Source organism: Zingiber officinale, chromosome 3A, assembly GCF_018446385.1.
Source record: "Zingiber officinale cultivar Zhangliang chromosome 3A, Zo_v1.1, whole genome shotgun sequence".
Taxonomy (NCBI): Eukaryota; Viridiplantae; Streptophyta; class Magnoliopsida; order Zingiberales; family Zingiberaceae; genus Zingiber; species Zingiber officinale.
In genome coordinates, this window is record NC_055990.1 from 24,816,017 (window position 1) to 24,837,244 (window position 21,228).

At 32.4% G+C, this 21,228-nt stretch overlaps 1 protein-coding gene across 4 annotated transcripts in view; it reads left to right on the forward strand.

The window, feature by feature from the left end:
• Positions 1-17,914, forward strand: part of LOC122051467 (long chain acyl-CoA synthetase 9, chloroplastic-like) — a 34,575-nt gene extending 16,661 nt beyond the window's left edge. For all 4 annotated transcript variants that reach the window (XM_042612620.1, XM_042612618.1, XM_042612619.1 and 1 more), the window contains exons 4-12: positions 8,461-8,727; positions 12,016-12,147; positions 12,253-12,426; positions 12,522-12,751; positions 15,487-15,604; positions 16,449-16,580; positions 16,666-16,800; positions 16,869-17,075; positions 17,592-17,914. In XM_042612620.1, coding sequence (XP_042468554.1) covers positions 8,461-8,727; positions 12,016-12,147; positions 12,253-12,426; positions 12,522-12,751; positions 15,487-15,604; positions 16,449-16,580; positions 16,666-16,800; positions 16,869-17,075; positions 17,592-17,756 — 1,560 coding nt within the window. In that variant the 3' untranslated portion in view covers positions 17,757-17,914. The remainder of the gene's footprint in view (positions 1-8,460; positions 8,728-12,015; positions 12,148-12,252; positions 12,427-12,521; positions 12,752-15,486; positions 15,605-16,448; positions 16,581-16,665; positions 16,801-16,868; positions 17,076-17,591) is intronic.
• Positions 17,915-21,228: the final 3,314 nt, after the last annotated feature.

A 21,228-nucleotide genomic window follows, 5' to 3' on the forward strand; every position in this document is an offset into this window, starting at 1 on the left:
TCTAAGGTTCACTAGGAATTGGTAAAGGTGCATACAATCCATGAGATAAAGATTTAGATTTTACTTATAATACACTTCTCACAAAACTTGAGTACATATGGTTTCATGTGAGGCCACAAGAAATGCTCAACCAAAACTTTTAAGTTTTTCTTACCGTAAAATGTCCCATAGTCCCCTACCATGAGCCTCTTGGACTAATGATTCTCATCAATGAACAATTAGGTACACACAACCTATTCACCTAAAAAGGAATCCTCATGCCTATAAAACTTCCCAAATGCAACATGTTCACAAACTTGAAATATATTTTCAAAGTCAGGATTATTAGAATATAGATGCTTAATGTATTCAAATTCTAACAATTTAGTATTCAAAGTAGAGAGGTATACCTTTGAGACAAAGCACCTGCAACAGTATTTTTCATACCTTATTTATACTTGATTAGATCACATATGGAAATGATTAAATGAACTTCATCATTTTGCATGACGTCGATTCAATTTTGGCTCTTTAAATGCTTCAACGATTCAACATACAACTTTTCATTTTGCAAAACGAGAACTTTTGTAAATGATTGAGATGTTCCTCTAAGTTTTGCTATAAATCAAGATGTTATCAAAATATACTACTATAAAGTTTCCAATATAAGCACGCAAAATATGATTCATTAATCTCATAAAGGTACTAGGGCTATTGGTTACTGCCTATATGATATGACTAAACATTTGTACAAATCATACCTAATCTTAAAAGTAGTTTTCCATTCATCTCCCTCACGCATGTGAATTTGATGATAACTAGACTTCAAATCAATTTTATAGAAAATACAAAAACTATGTAATTCATCTAGTTTATCATCATTGGCAAAAGGTGATATCGCTCACCCCAAGTGGCCATGCATGCATGGGTGAGGCAACTAGCAGAGCATTCTGTATCCATTGAGAATCAACCCTAGGCTTATATGTGGCAGTGCCACTGCATGAACCACTCCAACCCGTGGGGGCACACTAGTGTATCATCTAATTTAGGAATAGGGTGACTATACTTTACCGTAATCTTGTTGATAGTTCTGCAATTAATGCACATTCGCCAAGTTCCATCTCTTGGGCACATGCAAAACATGAATTGCACAAGGATTCAAACTTTATTGAACATACCCCTTTCTCATCAACTTTTGACTTGTCTTTGAAACTCCCTTATCCTAGGCCGACCGATTAGGATTTATTGCTCTAGGAATGAAATCAATCTGGTGTAATATTCCCTTAAGTGGTGGCAATACATCAAAATCTCATCAAGGAATACATCACCAAATTCCTGCAAAAGAGAGTTAACAACACTAGACAAAATAGGGTTAAGATTGTTAGTGTTGAAACAAGCCTCCTTGTACAAAAGTAAAATAATTGGCTCTTGAGAATGAAAGACTCTTAACCTCTTTTTCTTTTGTATAAAAGCTCCCTTTTTCCTCTCTTGATCTTTAAAATTTTCTTCATTTTCTTTTTCATTCTTTTTTCCACTTCTCTCATCCTCACCTTTTCTTTCTGCACACTCCATTTCTTTTTCACTTTTTCTTCTTTTGTCATTTTTTTCCTTCTCAATCTTTTTTCTCTCACAGTCATTTCATTTTCGATCCTCTATTGATTTTCATAGGAGTTAATGGTACAAGAGTTACAAATTTACCATGCATAATAAAAGAATACTTATTTTTGAACTCATTATGTATGACATGCATTTACACTACATCACAAAGAACCTCATCATGATACCTGCCAATGGAAAATGAAATCAACACTTGTTTATTGACCTTATTTTCCCCACACATTAAATGTTTAGTGGCAGGTAAACTTAATTTCTTAACTAAGACATTGCTAGCTACATTAGTGCAACTTCCTCATCTATAATCATACTACATACCTTGTCTTTAATGTGACAACAAGTATGAAAGCTTCACTTGCACATTTAGAGCACGCCTAGTGATAAGAGCTTCACCTTTAACCCAAATACTCCTCCAAAAAAAACAAAAAAGAACTGGATACTCCTCTCCATAACTTTCCATTAATGGTGGCAAGACACTCTTATCTGACTAACTCTCAATTTCAATATCACTATTTTCTTTCAAAATCATAACTTTTTTGTTTAGATATTGTGATGCAATATGCTCTCTTCCTAAGCACTTAAACATTTAATATCTGTATTTCTCAATGGTTTGATAGGCTTTTTTTACCTTTGACCAAATTAGAATTTGCATCCTTATTCTTAGAAAACTTGATCTTACTCTTAGATGCAATTTTATATCGCTTTTTCTCTAGTAAGATTTCAGGTGGATGAACTAGAACTCTGCACATGCTTGGTTGAACCCTTCCTTTTGAATTGTCTTTCAACTTCCATGGACATATGCACCATATCCCCAAGCTCCATGTAATGTTGCAACTCCACTATATTTGCAATTTTTGGATTCAAGCTTTGCAAAAATTGTGACATGGTTGCTTATCGATCCTCCTCCATGTTGGCCTGAATAATAGAAATATCCATCTCTTATAGTATTCATCCACACTCTTAGACTCTTGGGTTAGACCTTATAGCCGTTGGTATAAATCTCAATAGTAATGTGATGGAATGATACTCTTTCTCATAATAAATTTTATCTCCTCAAGTGTTAATGGATCTCTCAATTTCTTCTCTTGCATAGGACTATTTGATCCTACAAAATAATCGCATAATCAATAAATTTAATAATAGTAAGTTTTACCTTTTTCTCTTAAGACTAGTTGTGGTAATAAAACACTAGTTTCACTTTTTTTTCATACATCAAATATACTTTTGAATCACTTTTACGCGAAAATGAAGGAATTTTCATTTGATATTTCCTATGTTGCTATCAACTTGATCATCCACCCTTCCTCTTTGACCATCAATTCTAGCATTACTAAATCTGCCACGAGAAGTTCTATCATCAATGTTCTCATAAACTCTCCTACCCTCTAGCCACTTAACGGTCAGCTATAAACTGACCCCGTGATTTACCTCCCTTCACATAACTTGAGGATGGGTTGTGAGGTGAGCGTACTCACTTTTTGCTACAATCAATGTCCTTAGAAACACCATCTTTATCATCATTGTCATCACGGTTATGTTGCCTATCACGTTGTGTAGGAATTCCACCAACTTGTCTCCTTTGCAATTAACAACATCTTGTCTCACCAATCTATCTATGAGTTGATTAAATCTAATTTTCATGCGCTCCAAGTGTTGCTTAAAGGCATGCTGATCAACTTATTCTCCAAGCCTTACTTCTTCTTCACTTAAGTAATCTGTTGTCACTCAATCACTTAACTCACTATGGTTAGCTCTTTAAAGAACGTGGAATTGAGGCAATTCTCAATAAGCTTTTGAAAAATTTGAAGGGCATAGAATAATGATTAGGATAAAAAATAGGAATTTAAAGAAGAATACATATAAACTTGAATTAAGTGCCGAAAGAAAATATGCTAGAATTGAATCTAGGCCGAACTTAAAGGAAATGCGGAATTGAATGATAAAAATACTTGAAATAAGTACCGAAAGTAAATTTGTTAAATTTAATCTAAGCAAAACTTAAAGAAAATGTGAAATTGAAAGTTAAAGATATTTGAGATAAGTGTTGAAAGAAAATTTACCAGTATTTAATCTAGGTAGAAAAGGAAATATAGAATTGGAAGATAAAGGGTACAAGTATAAAATAACAAAGATAAAATAAATCTCTCCGCTCCCTCTTTTGGTTCTCTTTTTTCTTCGATTTTCTTTTCTTTTTTAAAATTTCGACCTCCCTTTTTTTCTTGTCTCTCTTTTTTTACGCCAAAATCACAATTTTTTTTTTCTTTTTTTTCCCTTTTTTTTGTTGATAGCAACAAGGGAAATAAGATTTGCTAAAATTGGAATGATAACAATAAATATATGAACAAGATAGATAAAAATTATAACAAAGATTAAAGTACAAGAAGAAAAGGATAACCAAATCGATTTAAAAAGCACCAAAGCTTTGATATATGTTAACCTAAGGAGAGGAATGTCTTATGAACCCATAACAAATTAAAAGAAGAAACAAAGAAAATCTAAATTGATATGATGGATGAAAAGAACTTTGATCCAATGCTTAAGAAAGCATGTTCGTATATGAGATGGAAGATGCCACAACTTTGAGATTTAGGTTGATAAGTCTTTTAACACCACAAGGGATTGCTTGGATAAGTTCTAATTTAGTGAAGAACCAACAAGTGAGAGCCTCACGATGTCTAGATTGAAAATAAACCAAAAACTACATGTGTGGACGCCACCCCCTTTATTTATAGTATTTATAGTTGTATGGTGATCTAAAAACTCTAAAAGGCCAGGAAGCCCATTTTGAAAAAGCCTATGTATACTACATAGCTAATTTGGACTCAAGTCACCTTTACCATCCAAATAAATGTAAAAATTGAGCTTACAATTCAAAATCGTTCCTACTACGTAGAAATGAGACTTAAGTGGCTAAGTAAGTCCATCTAAGGCTTGAATTAGGTTGACTAAGCTACATGATTTACTTTGGTCAAATTTGCTTCAATTGTAGCTTTGGTTTTAACATCTTCAATTAGTATGTTAAATGCTTCCTTCATCTTTTAGCTTTAGCCCTTGTGATTGAGCCTCCATTAATGCATAATGGATCATCAAGAACATCTAGAGTTGGATGCTCTTTTTCTTCCATAGCCTTATCTTGATCCCCATTATTAGCTTGTTGAGCCGCAACTTGTTCTCCATCTTTGACTCCATCAATATTTGAATCAATTTAAATTTTAGGTTTCAACTATTCATCACACCTTCTAACCATGTCAATGATTCTACATTCATCACGAATCCTACACTTATCACCTATTAAAAAAAATCTTTGTCATCATAAAATTAAATGGTGAGGTTGATCTTGCACATGGCTATTGATGCTTCACTTTTCGTAACTCTATTGATATATATTTTTTTATAATCACAATTGGGAGCCAAACTACCATTTAATTTTGGGAATTCCATGACTGTATTTGGGAGTCGATCATTAATAAAATTATCTTCTCTCAACGTTTATAAGAAGGATTCTAAAGTCTAATTTTTAGTTTAACATACTTTGGATACTATACACATTTTTTTGAAGTAGTGTAAGATCCAACAGTTCATTGTTTGAAAATCCAATTTTTGGAAAATCAATGAGTGAGTTTTTAATTTACTTGGGAGTCTTCATTCTTGACAAGAAAGTCTCAGTCAATTAAAGTGATTTTTAAGTCATTTATGTTTTTTTCCTATGCTCTAAGAGTCCATCTATTACTATAAATATGTTGTGCTGGAGTATGGATTTATGAGAGCTTTAGTTTTAAGATTGTGTGATACAATCTGCCTGATGCAGAAGCTTTCTATAACCCTCTCAACTTTCATAAACTAAATTTTAGATTCCTACCACACACATCCTTAAAACTGTGTTGCATTACGTTGGTTAGAACCCAAGTTAATATGTCTACTAGGTTCAGAAAGACGCACTGAGTGAGATAAAATATTCATGTGATAGAATAAGTTGATGGTCTACAAAGGAGAAATATCAGAGGCAAACAAAACAACAACCAATTCAAGAAGGGCTTCCTACAATTTAGCAGCAACATTCCTTTTCTGTGGCCCAGAGGATTCTTTGAAACAAGGAAGATATGGAGTATCACAAAAATCTCGAAGGGGGAGAGTGGACCCTACTCTATTTTATTGACTTGCAAGAATATAAAAATATTTTGATTGCTATTATAGGACAAATGATCATAGAGTATGCTTTGCCTAATAAAGTTCATGGGTTTAGCAAATATATGGTGGAGCGATGTTTAAATAGACATAAGGAGAATGAGGCAAACACCAATTAGCTCATTGTAGGAGAGGAGGCTAAATTATGAGAGGAGTATTTGCCAACAAATTGTTATGATAAACTATGCAATCAACATATCAATTTGAAGTAGCACGAGGCAAACACCAATTAGCTTATTGTAGGAGATGAGGCTAAACTATGAGAGAAGTATTTGCCAACAAATTGTTATGATAAATTATGTGATCAACTTATGATTCTCAATATATATAGAACTTCGATGAATTAAAGACAAGGAGTTATTGTTGAAGATGCTGACAACCACTTAAAGGGAATTATTAAGATAGTCACTTTTACAAGGTTGTCAAATTACATTGGATACGGAGTAGGTATTAAGTTGGTAAAAAGTTTAAAGTTTCATCAATTGGTTAGATGAAAAAAAGTTACATGAAACAAACCATCAAGTGAGAGTTGAACCTATCAATCCATTTAATTGACAGTGTCTCTCAACTGCATTTACAATTACTTAAACCTAAAATCAAGGGTAGCAAATGCTTGTTTGAAGGATGGTAAATGCTTCAAGTAGCAGTTGCCAAACATACCGTATGACATATAATTGTCTTGAAATGGGTGTACATATTGGAGTGGAGCATGAAGATGAAACAAAATAACACAAAGATCTAAGATGCATGTTAAACTTAAGAATGGTGATATGGTTATGTATAAGGCTTGAAGGTTAACCTAAAAGGATTTGCAAGAAATTTAAAGAAAACTGGTCCTTATAAGATTCTAAAGAAAATAAAGTCTAATACTTATATACTTGATTTACCAACAAACACAGCAAAAATGGTATTATTAACATCTGGTGACTGTACCTCATACTGTGAACATGAATAGATTGGCCTCCCTTATGTGCTAGTCACTATTCCAAAGGTTAGTAGCCGTCCGGATTTACCTTCTCCGTGTTGGCCCTGGGACGGGTTGGTGGAGGCGCTGGGGATGAGTGTATTCGTCTTTTTGTCATCGTGAACATGAATAGATTGAAAGAAGAATCAACCATCCGATTGTGCCTTAAAAGGTGGTTCTCTTAAATATATTGTCAAATGGAAGGCGCAATCATTTTGTAAATGTACGTGAACTACAATCTTCTTGTGCTGCATGATATCTTCTTTGCCTTCGTGTATATACCTTATAAACAATATTTCTAAGTTTACTTTCATTAATGTATAAATATTATTAAAGTAATTTTGTGCATGTCCATCAGAACTAGCTTCCAACATAGCAACAATATCCCCATTCCAATGGTAGAGAATTGTCATGTATTTCCTCTTAGGTTTCAAATTGTAATTAACATGTTCTCTCTATGCCTTCTATCCTCTAACAAATGCCAACTAATTTCTTTCATTTTGTGAGGATGAGACAATCTCTTAGAGAACCTGCTATAGGTGTTAGATTTGGACATCCTTTTGTTCAAGTTAATTTTAGTTGAGATTATGGTTTAAAATTTTGTACCGTGCCTGGCGATACGGTTGAAACTTATTTTTATGATACTACTTAACACAAATAACATCTCTCATGTCATTGTGTCAACCATGTTGATGAATATTTTGTTGCGCCAACATTTAATGCCCTTTGATATGCTACAATTTAAGTCAAGATGAATTAAGATTGGTATATTTATTTTTTAATTTGTGCTCATACAAGTTAATGCCATAACTGTATCATTTTAGATGGAACACAAAATCTGAATTAAGTGTATAATTATTTTTTCTTCTTGTGCTTCTTCATCTCCTTCTCCTTCCATCTCTATTTCCAATTTACCACTAGCATTATATATCGGAACATCAACATCATATCAAAACAAAATCATTCTAGTCAAAAATTGAAACTTCAGTGTTTTGAACCTTGGTTTAGATAAGTATTTTTTTTAGGGATGTAGTAACTTAAAGTGTATGAGTTCTACTATACCAATATCGGTCAATCTATAAAAGATAATAATAATATTGCATTAATGAAATTGTAGATTAACAAATTAAGTTAATCAAATATTTACTTATCTGTTTTTGTTTTGGTAGTTTTTTTTTTTTAAATTTTCCTTTCAAGTCTTATGAAGACTTATAATTGTCTATAATTCAGGATCACAGAGTCTTGGGGATGGTAATGGAACCTAGGAAAGTCTAAGTTATGTATATTATAACTTACATGATTCCATTAGATTGGCATTCTTATTTATCACTCGCAGTATTTGTTTCTGTTCTTCCTGTATGATATGGGATTTGAGATAACGTCCGTGCTCCTTGATGATAAACCTGTCTTGCTTAGATTTCTTATAGAAACCACTGTTGCTTTGAAAATCAATAATTGTAGTATATTACTAGAATTTTGATAGTGTGGAAATTTTCTTACTTACCAACGAAAGCTGATCTTCAAACCCACTAAAGCATGAGATCTTCTAAGATCCCTAACTTATGTAGTCATTGCTTTATATATCTAACGTGTATTTTATTCCTACAACTACTATTTGATGATCTGTTTCTTTTCAGCTTTACTTTGAAATTTCCTTCTGCCTTTCTAAATTTCTGCTGGAACAAATACCTAGTTATTGCCTTTTGTGATTGATTCAGACAGAGGTCACAACAGTGATTTGTGGAAATAAGGAACTGAAAAAATTGATTGCTATAAGCGGACAGCTTGACTCTCTAAAACGGGTCATTTATATGGATGAGGATGCTAGTGAGGTTTCATTGGCTAAGAAGATTACCAGTTGGACCATCACCTCATTTATTGAAGTAGAGACTATGGGTATGAAAAAGTCTATTGATGCCGATCTACCCCTTTCTTCAGACATTGCAGTGATAATGTATACCAGCGGAAGTACTGGTCTACCAAAGGTTTGTTGGTATTTCACTCTATTTTATCAAATTTCACTGTTTATTTCTAGATATATATGCAACTTGTAGTTCTAGCTATTTTTTGCTGCACATTTGCTACTTTTGAGGAGTTATCTTTCTTACAAAAAACAATATTCCCACCCTAAACCATAACTATGTATTGACACAAAATAAATCCACTTATTTTTGTATCTCTTATTTACTTTTAATATATCATTTGTGGATAAACAAAGTGGTAAAGTCTTTCCTTAGATCGGTACTTACTAGGTCAAACTATATGAAAATATTAGGTATAATCTAAGAATCATTAGTTAATCAACACCATCGACCAACACTAACGAATAACCAATAACCAATAATGTTGGATATAGGTAATAGAAACATGTAAGAAGGAAAGTTTTGTTTCAAAAATATAGATCGAGGGATGGGCCTCAAGCGAGCATTATAGATGAGCATACATAGAGAGAGTGACAGGCCACAAATAGTATTTGTGGCAGGCGAGTGTTGCAGATGAGCAAGAGGAATTGGGGGAGAGGAACTTGGTTAAATTTTAAATATTCCTAAATAATTAAAATCAAGTTGAGTTTGAACTCATTTGTTCCTAATTATTATGTCTACTTGATAAACTTAACCCTAAATGGACTTTCACTCAACCTTAAAATGTGGATTTTGCTTAGTTAGTTAATTAAAATTTTGTAAAAATAATTTAAAATGCACTAGGAGAGATTAAGAGATATCGCGTGAGTAGGATATGGGACAATTAGAATTCGAAGAGATTAGTGTTGAGCTTCTACTCTTGTGTTTTCTCTTAAGCTTTAGTTTGAGCGACAAGGAACAACTATAATTCAACACCACATTTTGATTAAATAAAATGTATTAATTGAGTTAAGAAATTAATTAATTAATTAAATTTATATTATTTTAATTTATTTCATTGAAATATCATTGAAAATAGTTAGGTGTGCACTAATTGTATCAAATTAGTTTTTAAAAACTCCATCTAATTCAATTTGAAGATACAAAAAAATCAGATTCCAATTTGATTTTATCAAAAAAATTTATATATACAATTTTTTAATTTGATTGTTTCAGTTGAACCCAAGTTTTATATTTTTCATTTTTCTTAAATATTTTATACTTATAAAATTTAATAAATTTAATTACAAAATTTAACTTAAATCTAAAATATAATATTTACATTCAAACATTTGATCTCTTTATTTTTTTGTCGAATTTAATAATTTTAGTTATGTGAATAAAATAAAATGAAATGATAAACTTCTAAACTATTTTACTGCATCTAAGATATTAATTAAAGTCATAAAAAATACAAGAAGTAAAGTGACATTTATTTAACAAAGTTTTTATCGAACCAATTTCAAACAATCATATAGAATTATACAAATATTTTATTTTAAACAAATTACATTCTAAACAATGAAAATATTAAATTTGGAATTTCTCTAATATTGCAAAATTTGAAAGCAAAGCATACCTTATTGATTGAGTAGCAAGCAAGGTCTCATTTTCTTAGTACTCATTTCAATATTCTATTTGCAAAAAATGAATAATATTATAAACGTAAATCATTGTGAAATAAAAGAAAGAAGTTAACAAATTACAAATGAATATGAGATAAAAATTAAAATTTAATTGGTTGTAAATATTTTAAGTCTAGCATGCCACAATATGGTACCGAAATCTATTGTTCCAGTTAAATACTAAAACAGATATAAATAATTAATTATAAAAAGAACATTACAAATAAAAAAAATATGCATTATTTATTAGCAATCTAATTAATTACTAAGTAAATAATTAATTATAATAAAAAGTTAATTAAAAATTATAGCTTGTATTCAAGTAAATTTAATAATTCAATTAAATAAGTAATGGTACTAACACGCTAGGATATGGTACCGAAATCTATTGTTCCAGTTAAATACAAAAACTCTGTATGGTTCGAGATTTTAAACCTTGAAACTAAATCAAATCTTGATTCAATCTGTTTCTGATTTAATTGGGCTTAAATTTATTCAGATTAAATTACATCTTACTTTTAAATAATTAACATTAATTAATTTTCATCTGAATAAGTTAAAGTTGATTTAATATGATTTTCTTGAAGTCTAATTCTGGTTAAATATTTTTTAACTGAGTTAATTAACTTTAAAAAGAGATTTAATTGAATCTGGTTTAAATGGATAAATTTTATTAAACATGATCTTAATGATTTTTTTTGGTTAAATCATAATAAATTAAATTAAATTTGTTCTGATGGGTTCAAATCTGATTTAACTAAATATGATTTTAAATAAATAAATTGAACAAAGTTAGTTAAAATAAATTCGGTCTAATCTAATCTTATTTAATCTATTTTAAATTAAATCTGAATTTTAATACATAGATAATCTTAAATTTGTTAATATAAGTATGATTTAATCTGAGTTTAATGAAATCTGATTTTAGTTTATGAAATTAGATTAATTCAATTAAGTCACATTTAATCTAATGGTAATTAGATCTGATTTAACCAAATTGAATATAACTTAAGCTGATCTTAAGAAGTTAATTAGTTTACAATAGTCAAATAAATAATAAATATGCAATTATTAGAAATTAAAGTATTAAACTATTAGCAAGTATAACTATTAAAAAGTATTAACTATGACAACAAACTCCTTCCCAGATCACTCCTGACCCCCATTCTACTGAACGTGCGATCTGCAATTGCATGATGTTCTGGCTGTCTTTGTACCTCTTCTTCTGCAGACTGCAAACTAGCGATCTCCTCATCATTGATAACTTGTCAACTATGGTGGATGTCCTAGTGAAGCAGTGATATCTTCATAACTTCTTTTGCTCCCAAATTGGTAGAATCAGTCAAATCCTTCTAATTTTTCTGACTCTATCAGTTTCTTCCACAATCTAATCAAATCTAATTTCCGTTGTTTTTTCCCAACATTTGAAAGGATTTTAGAGATGTGTCCCAGAAATCAGTAGGAATCAGATTGTCAAATGCCAAACTGATCCAACTTAGCGAATTTGTATCATTCTTTTCTAAGTTTGCCAACTCTAGTTAATTTTGAAGGGCTGAAAAAATTCATATTTCTATCTAATTAAGTCAATCAGCTGATCATGTAATACACTTATATCACATAATACTTGGTTAGGCTGATCCATGGCAAATCCTTTTAACTTAAAAAACAACAATTGTTAATTAAATTTCTTTCCTCTAGTTATCCTTGTGCCGATTTCATTGTAAATTTGTTAACTTTTTAATCCCAGGGCGTGATGATGACCCATGGTAACCTTCTAGCAACAGTTTCGGCTGTTATGACTATTGTCCCAAATCTTGGCACTAAAGATATTTACATGGCATACCTTCCACTGGCCCATATTCTTGAGTTGGCTGCTGAGGTAAGGGGCTTCAAATTTATGTACCTCTTGATTTACACTGATCCTCATCTTAACATTATATCATTTTTTTAGTTATCTTAATACATTCTTAGACGTCCTATGCAGAATGTTATGGTTGCTGGAGGAAGTTCTATTGGCTATGGGTCACCTTTGACTCTAACAGACACTTCTAACAAAATAAAGAAAGGAACAAAAGGAGATGCTTCAGAGTTGAGACCTACACTAATGACTGCGGTGCCTGCCATCCTTGATCGTGTCCGTGATGGAGTACGGAAAAAGGTATTAGAATTTCCATGCATTAGATATCTTCAGTTTATTGACATGATTTTGTGTGATGAATCATAATGCAATATAATCCTACTTCTTGACTTCAGGTAGATACTACAGGAGGGTTATCCAAGAAACTTTTTGATTTGGCATATGGTCGTAGGTTGGCAGCCATTAATGGCAGTTGGATGGGTGCATGGGGTTTTGAGAAGGTTGCATGGGATCTTCTTGTCTTCAAAAAGGTTCGATCTGTATTAGGAGGTCGCATACGCTTCCTTCTCTCTGGTGGGGCTCCTTTATCTGGTGATACTCAAAGATTTATTAACATATGTCTCGGGTCAGTATACTATTTCATTCTATTTCTCAATGAACTGAACTTGTATGTCATTATTTGAGCTTATATAAGTTCATGCAAACTATTTCTCAAAATATTGTTTAATGCTAAGTGTGTAGATCTCTCAAATGGTGCACTCTTTGTTCTCTCTCTCTTTGGTCACTTATTTTTCTATCTTAAAGCTTGACTATGATTCACACAATATCTCTCATCCTTATTTGGAACTAATGTGGGTTATGATATTTGATTTTGTCTCAATTATATATTAATAAGATGGTGCTAACTGCGTAGGCTGTGAATAAGTGGAGTAAAATATGCTAAATCATTCAGAAGAAAAGTCAGAACATTTATGGTAAGTTTGATTGATGTAATGGAACAAACATAAATAAAATAACTATTCCTAAGAAACTAAATAAACAAGAATTAAAATAGTAATGATCATTCAATTAGTTTGATTCAAAGAAACACAGACAATGAATAACTATTTTGTGTTCATTCGGTAAGGATGTAAGTTAGGTAATAGTTTCCATAATGAAAAATAAATCTATTTAAAAACTTTGTTTGATTCATTTAGCTTGCAAGATCTTTTCGCTTGCTAATTCAATAGGTACTAAACCTACCGCCCTAGACTTGTCTAATTGACATGAACAAATGCCATTGGCTTGACACTATCCAACTTATCCTTCAGTCAGCATTATTGACCCACTCCCTCCACTTGGCATGTCTCAAATGGTCAGCTTCCTCAACCTGATAGCTTCTAATAGCTCCTTGACCTGATTGACTCATCTTGCATGATTGTCTTGTGCAGGGATCAAGGTTTAAAATCTCGACCCGTGTTGAGGTTTCAATTCGGACTGGAACGATACGGTTTCAGTACCGTGCCGTACTGTGTCGGTATGGTTTCAATATTTTTTTAATATAAATATATAAACTAAAAATTAAAAATTAATTTAAATATTTAAAAACAAAAAAAAATATATATACTGAATTAATAGGATATTTTTTATTAGAGTTTAATTAAGATTATTTTTAAATTATACCAACTAAAGCTAGGAGTTGATTGAACATACTAACATAAGTTTTTTAATTAAAAGCACTATATCCATTCTGCCTTTGTCATTGCTCCGCGCCAGCGAATGTGAGCCCATCATGAGGCCCGCACGTGGCCTCCGTGCTCTGCGGGGCCTGTGACGCTCGAACGTGTCCTTCGCGATGTGCATGCGACACCTCCGAGCCGTGGTACCTCGGGTGTGCCAATGCCGATTTCAGTCAGCAAGCAGAATGAATTTTTTTTTGTCCGTGCCGGGCAACATGGCACGATATTTGAAACCGTGGCAGGGACAACTATCGATGAATAATGTCATATAAGTCATTTTTGAAAATAAATTCCTCCGAAGATTATCCCCATATCTATAATTCTATTTGATAACATATAACAAAAATGGAAAGAACATCATCAGCTAGCATTCCCTCGTGTTTTGAGCCCAATCTTGAATTTTCTCCCTCATTTCAACCATTGAAACATCAATGTATAGCCCTTTACAAAACAAGACATTTTTAATCTTTAAATTCATTGGTTATCCTATTAAAATGATGCATAAGAGATGATATACAAGGAAATTATCCACCTTGTAGAAAACCTCCAATACACGACCAATTTACCCCCAAAAATACCACTACATTCCTTGAAATAAAAAACAAAGACTATACTAAGATCTACACTTGATTCCACACTAATTGAACATTAATCACATCAACAAAAAGCTTATCATCACAACAAGGGAGGTTGATGGATTATCAAGCCTTCCTATATCATAATGTAACATGAGAAAACTTATCAATGGGAGATCTGGTGATCACAATTCAAAGAGGGCTTCTGGAATCTTTCCACAGCCATTGCCCTAGATTGATAAAGGCTGCTCAACATTGCAAACAATGAGAACCCCAACACCCAAAGATTTATTAATATGTCCCAGCTTAGTAAAATACTCCATTATTTTTCTCAATAACTGCTAGTATTTGAGCTTATATAAGTGTTTATGCAATTTTTCTCAAAATATTGTTGAATGTCAAGCATGCAGATCTCTCAAATGATGTTCCTTTAGATCTCTCTTTCATCAACTATTTTCTTGTTGTCGATTCTTGACTATGGTTCCAACATAATCTCCTTATTTTGGAGCCTTAATATAGTTTGTAGATCGTAATTATATTTGACATCATAATGAAATCATATTTCAAATCATTATATAAATTTAAGTCATTATTATTTATTACTAACTCAGCAATATTGTTGATTAACAGATAAATTAGCGAACCAATTTCACACTATTTAATATGTGAATCAATTAGTTAAGTGGATTAACAATCAGAAAAGTATTTGTTCTTGACTTGCGTGATAATGGAACAAAAAATATTCATCTTCAATTTTAGCAGGTCAATTATCATTTCTGCTATTTATTTTGGTAAATTGTTTAAATCAAACTCAATTGTTCTATTTTTTGCTACTGTACTGATGTTTTTCGTTCATGATGTGCAAGGGGTAATTGTTTTTGATAGTGTCTCTAATCATTCCCATTTTATTATATATATAATGTACTAGAAACCAGCTGCAATTTTTGTGGTGTTAATTAACTTGAACCTGTAATTCATGATGCTTGTTGCCTCATCATATTATGATGCATATAGTTTGTCTTCCTTTGATTATTGCATGTGTTATTGATCTTGTGGAAGATTTCCAGGTCACCGATAGGGCAAGGGTATGGTCTGACTGAAACTTGTGCCGGTGGAACATTTTCAGAATATGATGACACGTCTGTTGGGCGTGTTGGTGCTCCACTACCATGTTCATATGTGAAGGTAGAAGAATGTTCTCTTTCAATTTTAGAAGCGAAACATTAGGTGCCTTGCTTGCTTATTTTCATGTAGATCAATGTATTCTTGCAATTCATATATTTATCATGAGATGGTGAGACTAACCAAGATATGTGGTTGCAATTCCAAGATAATGTAGTTTCTGGGAATTGCCAAAATGATGAAACCTATACTTATGACATTTGTTTATGCAAATCTCTTTCATCAAATTCTGCTATACTTGTGAAATGTGTTAATGCTGTTTTTTTGTTTATATTCTCTTCCATATAGCTATTTAACACCTTCAGTCATTCCTTGTTAAATTTGTTTCCTGTTCTTGTTTATATTTTTTATATTTCATTTCAACTCTCAGCTTACTTCAATATTGATATAATTGATGTGCATGGATGGTTATCCTTCAAACCAGAATTTCAACTTTACTATCATTTTGATTATTGGAGAATTTTATTAGTAAATGTAAAGAACTCAAACAATGAATTTCTTTTTTGTACCACGAGAGATTCCTGACATTCAGAAAAAGGCTGCTACCATGACATCTTCTGCAGCCAAATTGAACCAAGTTAATATTTTATTAAGATCTCCAATATTAATACTTCATATGCTTGCCAGAAATAGGATTCCTCTTTAACGCAACAAATTTTATTTGATGGTGCAGACACATTGCTTGGACCCAATGTTATGAGTCTATCCATTATTTTTCTTTTGCATTGTTGCCTTTGAAGATTAGAGTAGTATTTTATGCTAGTCTTTTGAGATATACCTATGTGCAAATGAGTTTTTTTTTAAAATTTTTTGATCCAACTAACAGTAAATTATCTTTTTGAATTAGTTAATTGACTGGACCGAAGGTGGATATCTAATCACAGATTCACCGATGCCTAGAGGGGAGATTGTTATTGGGGGTCCAAATGTTACTCCTGGGTATTTCAAGAATGAGGAGAAAACAAATGAAGTTTACAAGGTTGCTAAATTGCAGCATTTCATCTAGTTTTAAGTTTGCATTATTTTTGAACCTATTGGTTATCATATTTTTCATCCCAAAAAAGGTTGATGAGAGAGGTATCCGATGGTTTTACACTGGTGACATTGGAAGGTTCCATCTGGATGGTTGTCTAGAGATCATTGATCGTAAAAAGGACATAGTGAAACTTCAGCATGGTGAATATGTCTCTCTTGGAAAGGTAGGAATATGCACGCCTATTTATCTGTTCTTTTTCTTGGTTTAGCTGACTAATTTTTTATTTCATAGGTTGAGGCAGCTTTGATTCAAAGCCCCTATGTGGATAACATCATGGTGTATGCTGATCCTTTTCATGCGTATTGTGTTGCACTTGTTGTTGCCGCACAACAGGGTTTGGAACAATGGGCTTCGAAAGAAGGAATTAGTTACAGTGATCTTGTGGAATTGTGCCAAAAGGAGGAAACAGTGAAACAAGTGCAAGAATCATTATTTAAGGTATCCTTTATTTGTTAAAATTATCTTTAGATGATATTAGTTCAAGACCAGAAAAAATGCCCCTTGTATGCCTCATGAATATGTGAGTTCGTCTTGCTAGCATTCATAATTGTTAGATCCTCTGAAAATATTTCTTTAGCATTTCTAGTCATTTTTAGTACTGCATCATCCTCTCTTGGCTTCCTTTTTTGTCATAAATAAGTAAACAATTTTGTCAAGGCATTCTTTCTTAGAGTCGTATGCTTCTAGAACCAGTCCTCAAATTAGAATTAAAATAATTGTTTTCTTGTTCATATTGACTTTTTAAAGCTTATTGCCCTTCCACTTGTATGATACTTGAGTTTTCAAATATCCGCCAGATGGAAGCCAACCCAATCATTGATCAAATGACACATCTGAAACTTCAAATTCTGATATGAGTGCCAACTTAGACTTTAAGTTTTAGAGATAGTTTATGTTTTATAAAAGTTATGATCTTAGGATGCATTAACTGATAGTAGGTTGTTCATTTGACAGGCGGCCAAACAAGCACGATTGGAGAAATTTGAGATCCCAGCTAAGATCAAGTTGATTTCTGAACCATGGACTCCTGAGTCCGGTCTTGTCACTGCTGCACTAAAACTCAAGAGAGAAGTTTTAAGGAAAACATATGCTGATGACCTTGCAAAGTTATATGCTTGAATCTGAATTATTTTTGCTTCTTTAGTTCTATTAAGACACAATGAGCTTGAGCATGTTCAGAGTGGTTTCCCCACACAAATTGTGATCATTAGATAAACTAGCTGATGAATTCATAAGCTGGATGAAGATTAATGAATTGACTGTCTTTTCCTTGTTTCGATTTTTCTTGCCCATTTATATTGTCAAAATCCTAACAGGGTGCATGCTTTTGCTAGTGATGCATGTCAGATCCGTTTCCCTCCCCCGATTGTCATAGTAGTTTGATATAGTCAAACTAAAATATGTAATTTTACTATAGCTCCATCCTCAATAGAACGTCGAGTATAAATCAGTGGCAAAAGGCGAAGTTGCTCGCTCTCAGTGTTTCCGTTGCACCTGATCTCAGGTCATCATGAGGGAGTTAAATTACGACAGTTGAGAGGATAAGTGGTGGTTGGGTGAGGTGCACAGGGTTCGGGGATTTACGTCCTGACAATCTTATAGTTTGATCCCGCGTTTTCAAGTGGCAAACAAATTATCACTTATCATCTCGGATGATTTGTGGGGTCTGTCGAGTAGAAATCAATGGGCAAAAGGCGATAACGCTTGCCCCCAGCACCCCCGTGGACCTTGCCCAAGGCTATCACGAGGGGGGTTAATCACGGTAGCTGAAGGAGTTAAAGGCGCAGTGAGCTGAGGGACACGGGGATAAGGGATTTACGCCCTTGCTGCCGTCGCGATTCGAATCCACGTTCTCATTGGGCAAACTTCTACGTCCTAACCCCTTCGGATAACCCCGTGGGGCTCTGTCGAGTAGAAATCAAGTTATTATAGAAGATGGTGGGGATCAGGTTAGGTCTGGTGGAAGTGTATTGAGTTTGATTGAAAAGGAGAGTACATAATTAGAGGAAAAATGAATGTTGGATTAATCTTGGCTGCAAGAGTTCAGGTGCAATTAGGTTGCACGGGGTGACAACTATTTTAAGCTACATGGGTTTGAGATGGGAGTATTATGTGACTTAGATACATGTTCGCGATAAGTTGTAGTTGCCTAGCGCGCTGTAGTGTAGTATGTCTTGTATTTTCGAAATGTCAATTTTCATGTCGCTTAGTTGAATGATGGTCACTAAATCAACAAATGATAGTTTCGAAATGAAAGCTATAAAAGGATTCAAAGGGCTGCAAAGATACAATAATAATTAGAGCAAAAATACCGATTTGCCGTCTCCATTCAAAATCTTTTATTGTTTTGCTTTTCTGTAGTTATTTTATTTGTAATTGTTGATTATTATAAAAGGTTTTTCCATCTCTAATCCTTATCTAAAATAGAGAAAGTGCATCGTGTGCATAGACCGTGGATATAGACTTTAGACAGTATAGCGGTTTTTCTATGTAAAAATTTTGATGTGTACTTTTATGTTCTTTATTTTCTATGTAATAATTTCTTAAAGGTATTCACTCCCCTCTATCACACTATAACAATCAATCTAAACTGCCTTTCCAGTTCGATAATGACAACTCAATTGATAGTTAACGTTCCTTATTTCTATTTGTTTGCCATTTTAATGTTCTTTTGGCCACATTGACTTTGTCTTCTTGTCTAGATTTTTCATTGTTCTCGGTCGTAAATAACCTAATGTGATATCATTTGGTTGAATTTTGTTATGATTGCTTATGATACTTCCTTTAATATTTTGTATGAGTGATCTTAGCACATGGTTGCACCTTTGGGTTTCGGGTTAGATTGGTGTTAAGATCACCTTAGTTACTTACCGTTGTAAACGAGGAACAGAGGAAAAGCGAATTAGGATGAAAGTTAGGGTGCGAGCAAAATCATACCTTCATTGAAACTTTTGAATTCTCTTCCTTGTCTTCTTTGATCCTTTGAGCCCTAGGTCACCTTTTTTCGATTTTCTCATTTGTTCGTTTGAGTCGATGGCATTTTAGATTGGTGACTGGTTATTTTGGTGCTGTTAAAATGACCTTGTATAGTATTTTCTTACTTGTCCCCCCAATGAAAGAATTGTCCCATGATTATCGGTCTTTTGTGATTGTTCTTTTTCTAGTTTCTATATTTTGAAAAAGAATTTCTTCCGCTTTTGTGGGGGTGACATATTCAGTTATTTAAAATCAACATATTCATATCAATGTTTTAAAATTTTGATAAATTACTCAACCATGTAATTAAAGTTGAGTATTATTTAAATCTACTAGGTAACTTTCTAAATTACCATATCACATACTTTAATAAAATTTTTTATTAGTATTTAAAAAATTATTGTTCTCAATAAGACAAATGAAAATTATGTTTGAAGTCGTAGATATAATCAATAGCACTAGACGAACATATAGAATCTGATTTTACGTCATTTCGAGCTTTTTAACTCTATCAGTCGATTTTAGTCAGATTTTTAATTGATTGTTATATTGTAATAATCAATTCAAACACATTCATGTTTACAAAATTATCACTCTCAATATGACTATGAAAATGATATTTGAGAGTATCGATATAACCAGGAAACTAAACGAACACATAAGACCTGGTTCGATGTCATTCCAAGCTCTCTAGGTCCATAAATCAATTTTGACTTAAACCGGCCTGATGGACCTAGATAGCTCGTAATGACATGGAACAAAGTCCTATGTGCTCGTCTAGTTCTCATGATTATATTCATGCTCTCAAACATCATTTCCACATACTATATTGAGAGCAATAATTTTTTAAATATGAATCAGATTTTTTAATGAATTGTTATAGGATAGCAATACGTTATTATAGCTAGGCACAAGTGAATGGATAGGGGCAAAATGGGTATGAGATACGTGATTTAATAATTTTAAAAGTTATTACCATGATTGGGATAATATCCTAAATTGATTGGTATACTGTAATAATTAATTAAAAATTTTTATTAGTGTTTAAAAAATTATTGTTCTCAATAAGACAAATGAAAATTATATTTGAAGTCGTAGATGTAATAAATAGAATTAGACGAACATATAGAATTTGATTTTACGTCATTTTGAGCTTTTTAATTCTATCAATCGATTTTGGTCAGATTTTTAATTGATTGTTATAGTGTAACAATCAATTTGAACACATTCGTGTTTAAAAAATTATCGCTCTCAATATGACGTATGAAAATGATATTTGAGAGTATCGATATAACCAGGAAACTAAATGAACACATAAGACCTGATTCGATGACATTTCAAGCTCTCTAGGTCTATCAATCAGTTTTGACTGAAACTAGCCTGATGGACCTAGATAGCTCGTAATGACATGGAACAAGTCCTATGTGTTCGTCTAGTTCTCATGATTATATTCATGCTTTCAAATATCATTTCCACATACTATATTGAGAGCAATAATTTTTAAATATGAATCAGATTTTTTAATTGATTGTTACAGTATGGCAATACGTTATTCTAGACAGAAGTGAATGCATAAGGACAAAATGAGTATGAGACATGTGATTTGATAATTTTA